Raw genomic sequence first — 6,000 nt, 5'->3', positions numbered from 1 at the left:
ATGTAAAACAAAAATCCACTTGAGACGTTTTCGTTGGGGAGGAGGGTTGTGGAAGGGCAAAAAAAAATCTGTTGCGTTTCACAAAATTCACACTTACGAACGGCGCAAGTCGCAGATGATTCACTTCTCTTGACTAGGTGGCGCTAGGAGGTGCAGTGAAGTTTATATCCGGCTGCAGAAACTCTTTCTCAGCTCTGCTTCTCGATTGTCTTGAAGTCGCCGCCACGCTAACGAATGACGTCATCATACGGCGCGACACTGCATGTATTTCACCCACGTGTAGGTGAGTGAATCATTTTCTTTAGATAAAGAAGGAAGTTGTTTTTTAATAACTTCAGTTTCTGAAAACGTAGAGTCTTGTCGGTTGTGTTTATGCTTGAACAGAGCACAGGCCTGATAACAGAATCTGTGAAGAATAAAAATAAAGAAGTTGTTCTGTTTAAACATCGCAAGTCAGCCTTTGTTTCTGACCGACTCTGAAGAAGGATGGCGGAGTGCTTGTTAAATCTGCAAACCCAGCTTGACTCTTTTATGCAGGTTTTGCTCAAATCGATCGTGTATGAAGTGTCAGAAGTTTTTGGAAACAGGATGTCTGACTCCGAGAACGAGTTTCAAGAAAAACTTCGCAGCGTCTCCCAGATCCTGGTGAGACGGGCCGTGATTAAAATCACACAGTGTGTGAAGGACAGTGTCGGGAGTGAAATGGCGCAGCTGAAGAAGGAAAACGAGAGCCTGAAGTGGAGATTGCAGCTGTGGGAGAAGGAGTCGGGAGCAGGAGGAAATCAGGGGCAGACAGATCAGGGTACCCAGACGCTTCCTTGTGAAGTGACTGCAGGAATAAAAGAAGAAATGGACACGAAACTGGAGCTGTCAGGTCAGTGTGACCGGGGTAAAGTTATCTCGAAGTTCGAAAACGATTTTGGCACGCCTGTAGCGCTTTCACGAAACCTCTTAGAGTGGCGAGAATGTTTGTTTTGTGTATAAAATACATTGTGGATGCTTTCTCAGCCTTTACGTTTTCGTTTTTATGACATTTTTTGGACCGAGCACGAATATTCTTTTGTCCATATCTTCGCAATGGAAGCACAGAACGCCTTCAAACCAAAAGCATTTTAAAGACCACGACTCGTGGATATTTCCACAGCCTTTACATCAAACTATCAGTGAGCTAATTATCTTTTTTTAAAACTCCGGTTTTTCATTGATGCGTAATTACGTACGAACTAGAACCCGGGGGACCGCTGTGTGCCCACGTTCACAACGCGAGAAATACTGTTCAATACGGCTTCGTGCGAAAAACCCGTATATGACCATAGGAAGCAGAACAGCGCAGTCTCCCATTACCCAGACTGTAAGCACGGGAATAAAGCTTTGTTTGATTTCTGAAACCCTTCCTTTACATCCTGTTTTCATTCAGGTAAGGGTCAACTATATTCACAATACTACTGACAACAGGAAGATTAAAATATTCTTTTCGCAGCAGCTTATTAAAAACAGCTCCCATGATGTTCAAACCGACTTTTTACACAGAACACTGACACAGCTTTGCATTCTGAATCTCTTTTTCTCATGCTTTTATTTAATATGGCACAATGCACTGGGATAGGGGTATTCTGTTCACAAACCAATAGCATTTAAACCACAGCACCCACAATGCTGCAAGTGTTTTGCACACTAAGCAGGTCCTCTGACTTTTCCCAGCTTTGTTTTGGGTTGTGGAACCTTTCTTTATATTTTTTAGGATTTTCTGAAGATAACAATACAGGTAACACACTGGGACAGGTGGGTCGTCTTCATGGCTCAATAGCATTTCAAATACAACAGCCACACTGCTGAAACCAAGTGTTTTACACACCACATGTGCTTCCATTGCAGAGATATGGACAAAAGAATATTCGTGCTTGGTCAAAAAAATGTCATAAAAATGTCATAAAAACGAAAACGTAAAGGCTGAGAAAGCATCCACAATGTATTTTATACACAAAGCAAGTGTTTTTGTAACTCTAAGAGATTTCGTGAAAGCGCTACAGGCGTGCCAAAATCGTTTTCGAACTTCAAGCTAACTTTACCCCGGTGTCAGTTTGGTGACTTGTATGAAGTCAGAGTGTGTTAAAGAACAGTGTCTATAACTAACTCAATGGTGAGATTTTTTATTTTATTTTAAAGAAAACATCTCACAAGAGTTAACATTCTTGTTATCTAACAAACTATCAAACTGTCATAAAAACTTTCCTCACTGGTGAGAACATAGTGCAGAGATGCAGAGTGAAGTGGGAAAGACTTGTGTGATGTAGCAACGGGATTCTTTAATAGAAACTGAACTGTTTTGTCCGGTTACAGTGCTGAAAACACCTCGTTCACATTCAACAATTGTTCCACTGAATCAATTTGTATTCCAACGTCATTATGAAACAACATTTATAAATGAACAAGTAATAGGTTTATTCCATGCTGACAAAAACACAACGTTTCGGCCGTGGAGCCGTGTTTTTTCTCTCTTCTTTTTTTCAGCATAGAATAAACCTGTTTCTTGTTCCTTTGCAGCCTATACATGCTGACACAGCTATCCACATGAACATTTATAAATATTGTATTTAAGTTGTATTGGTCTAAATTTTTATAAGTATACTAATGATTGTGTATATAAACATTTTTTAATTGGTTTAAGTATTACTGTCGTCCAGGGTCTGTGTCTGTATTGAGTCCTCTTGAATATTAATCCAGTGTGTCTATATTAACCCCTCTCTTTCTCAATGCAGTGTTAATGTACTGTAGTGTCCAGAAAGTGTCTGTATCAACCTCTCACTCAGTGCAGTGTTAATGACCTGTTGTGTGCAGTCAATGTGTCTGTATTAACCCATTTCTTTGATTGCAGTATTAATGTCCTATAGTGTACAGTCAGTCTGTATTAACTCCTCTTTCAGTGCAGTGTTAATGTGCTGTAGTCTCCAGTCTCTGTGTCTGTATTCACCCCTCTCTCTCAGTGCAGTCTTTATGTCCTGCAGTGTCCAGTCAGTGTCTGTATTAACCAGCCTCTCTCTGTGCAGTTTTAAAGTAATGTAATGTGCAGTCAGTGTGTGTCTATTAACCCCTCTCTCTGTGCAGTGTTAATGTACTGTATTGTGCAGTCAATGTGTCTGTATTAATCCCTCTCTCAGTGCAGTGTTAATGTACTGGAGTGTCCAGTCAGTGTGTCTGTAATAACCAGCCTCTCTTTGTGCAGTTTTAAAGTAATCTAATGTGCAGTCAGTGTGTGTCCCTTTCTCTGATTGCAGTGTTAATGTGCTGTATTGTCCAGTCGCAGTGCCTGTGTTAAGCCCTCTCTCAATGCAGTGTTAATGTACTGTATTGTGCAGTCAATGTGTCTGTCTTCACCCTTCTCTCTCAGTGCAGACTTTATGTCCTGTAGTGTCCAGTCAGTGTCTGTATTAACTCCTCTCTCAGTGCAGTGTTAATGTACTGGAGTGTCCAGTCAGTCAGTGTGTCTGTATAACCCCTCTTTCAGTGCAGTGTTAATGCACTGTAGTGTCCAGTCAGTCAGTGTGTCTGTATTAACCCCTCTTTCAGTGCAGTGTTAATGCACTGGAGTGTCCAGTCAGTGTGTGTGTGTATTAACCCCTTTCTCTGATTGCAGTGTTAATGTACTGGAGTGCCCAGTCAGTGTGTCTGTATGAACCCCTCTCTTTCAGTGCAGTGTTCATATACTGGAGTGTCCAGTCAGTGTGTGTGTATTAACCCCTCTCTCTCAGTGCAGTGTTAATGTGCTCTAGTGTCCAGTCAGCATGACTGTATTAACCTCTGTTTCGGTGCATTGTTAATGTGCTGTAGTGTCCAGTCAATGTGTCTGTATTAACCCCCCCTCTCTCTCTCAGTGGAGTGTTAATGTAAATGTAATGTAATAGTGATATTATTACAGAAGTCTTACTTTTTACATGGTAGTTAGGTTTCTGATTAAGATAAATCAGAACATGCCCTTATACCCACTTATTCCGCTATGTTTAAACAACCCAAATTGATTGTGAGTGTACTTGTATGAATGTGTGTAGTCTAAAGCTTTTAAGATCACATGGCCTCAGTTATCACTACTATGCTGATGATACTCAAATATAAATCCATTCCAAACCTGACGTTGATGTGGATGTATTTAGTTTTATCTCCGATATAAAATCTTGGATGATTCAAAATGTCCTTCATCTTAACTGTGACAAGACTGAAGTCATGCTTATTGGCACCACCCATCAACTTTATAAAACCAGTGCTGTAACCCTATCTGTAGATGGTCTCGTACTTGAGCTTCAGTCTAAATTGAAAAACTTGGGGATGATATTTGACGTTTGACCCACATGTGCAGCATGTTGTCAGAACATCTTTCATTCACCTCATAAATATTGCTCGACTACGCCTTATGTTATCACTAACTGTTGCTGAAAAGTGTTGTCTAATCTTGAATCGACTACTGTAACGCTCTACTCTCTGGGGATTCTAAATCCACATTGAACAAACTTCAGTATGTCCAAAATTCAGCAGCCAGCATCCTGACCAGGTCTAGTGCAAGTGTTCACATTACTCCTATCCTGTAGTCCATGCACTGGCTTCCTGTCAGGGTTCATATCGACTTAAAAATCCTCCTGCTCACCTATAAGACTGCAAGTCTTGGCTTGGCACCTCCATACTGGTCTGATATTACCACCCTACTCCCTACCTTGCAATCATAGCTCTTCTAATTGTGTTCAACAATTTTTCCCCCCAGTCTGTCTACACTCTATGGGTGGCATGGCCTTCTCCTGTTTTGCCCCAAGCTCTGGAATTCTCTCCCCAAGGTATCAGAGAGTCACCTTCTCTAAACTCCAAATCCAGACTCAAAACCTTTTTCTTCAGAAGAGTCTTTATTTAACTGTTCTGTACCCCTCTCTTCCTACTGTACTTAGTACCACTGTCTACTGTCTACTGTCTCCTCTAACTGTGTATTCTCATCGTGCTAATTTTGTGTATTTTATGTTGTTGGCATTCTGTAAAATGCTTTGATTAGCCACCTCTAAAGGTATGAAACTATAAAATAAAGTTTATTCTTATGAAGGTCTTGTCTTGTCTTGTATTTACAGGCTCAGAGGCCAGTGTTCTCTCCGACGCTGGGGAAAGGGCTCCTCTTGAACAGCAGCACAGTGAGGAGGAATGGGGCTCCAGTCTGATGCAGGAGACAGAGCTCCCTGCCTCAGAAGGGAAAGAGGCACTTAGTGAGCAGCACACAGAGAGCAGACAGAGTATCAAGGATCTGGACTCTGTGCCCATGATGAAGACAGAGCCTGAGAGTGAGACACCTGGGCTCTTAGTATGTGATGATTTTACAGAGAAGATGAATAATCTGGACACAACCAATATTACACAAGGTTGTAATGAACTGGGCTGTGTCTCTGTACAAGAGCACAGTGAAGAACTGGATGCTTTAAATCTTACAGAGCAGGATATGGATCCCAAGTTGATTGACCCTGCAGAGCAGCAGACTGATGTACCTGGTAAAGAGAACTGTACTGAGATACAGCACACAGAGGAGAGTCAGTACAGGGAGGAGCAACAGCAGCTCCTACAGGGCTTGATAATAATTAGGCCTTGTTTTGTTCAAGTCGAAAGACTGTCATTGCAGAGTCTGAAACAATCATATGATCCCTTAGTATCTGAATGCTTTACACACAGGTTTAATAATCTGGTTACTGAGAAAATTGTTGAAAGTTTTAATGAACTAGAGAGTATGTCTGTTCTTGGGCAAAGAGAGGAACAACTGAATGAACTGGATGGTTTTAGTCTCAGAGAGCTGGAGAAGGAGCCCCAGATGATTCACACGGCTGAGCAGCACACTGAGGGACACTATGGAGAAAACAAATCTCAGTTTCAGCACACAGAGCAAGACCATTCCATGGACCATTTGCAGAATAAGAGACCCCAGCACGATCAGGGGATGAAGAAGAATCACTCAAGGCCTTGCTCAGATGGAGTGGACAAACT

The 6,000-nt window shown here is 41.6% G+C and overlaps 1 protein-coding gene across 1 annotated transcript in view; it reads left to right on the top strand.

Annotated features, from left to right (window-relative positions):
* Positions 1-294: 294 nt before the first annotated feature.
* The window catches only part of LOC148668498 (uncharacterized), a 127,230-nt gene continuing 121,524 nt past the window's right edge, over positions 295-6,000 (top strand). The window contains exons 1-2 of the mRNA XM_088632443.1: positions 295-874; positions 5,103-5,436. Of these exons, the coding sequence (XP_088488569.1) occupies positions 487-874; positions 5,103-5,436 (722 nt within the window). The 5' untranslated portion in view covers positions 295-486. The remainder of the gene's footprint in view (positions 875-5,102; positions 5,437-6,000) is intronic.

The sequence above is a fragment of the Lepisosteus platostomus genome, chromosome 5, assembly GCF_059453375.1.
Source record: "Lepisosteus platostomus isolate fLepPlt1 chromosome 5, fLepPlt1.hap1, whole genome shotgun sequence".
Taxonomy (NCBI): Eukaryota; Metazoa; Chordata; class Actinopteri; order Semionotiformes; family Lepisosteidae; genus Lepisosteus; species Lepisosteus platostomus.
Note: the sequence above shows the minus strand (reverse complement) of the source record. Positions and strands in the feature narration are given on the sequence as shown.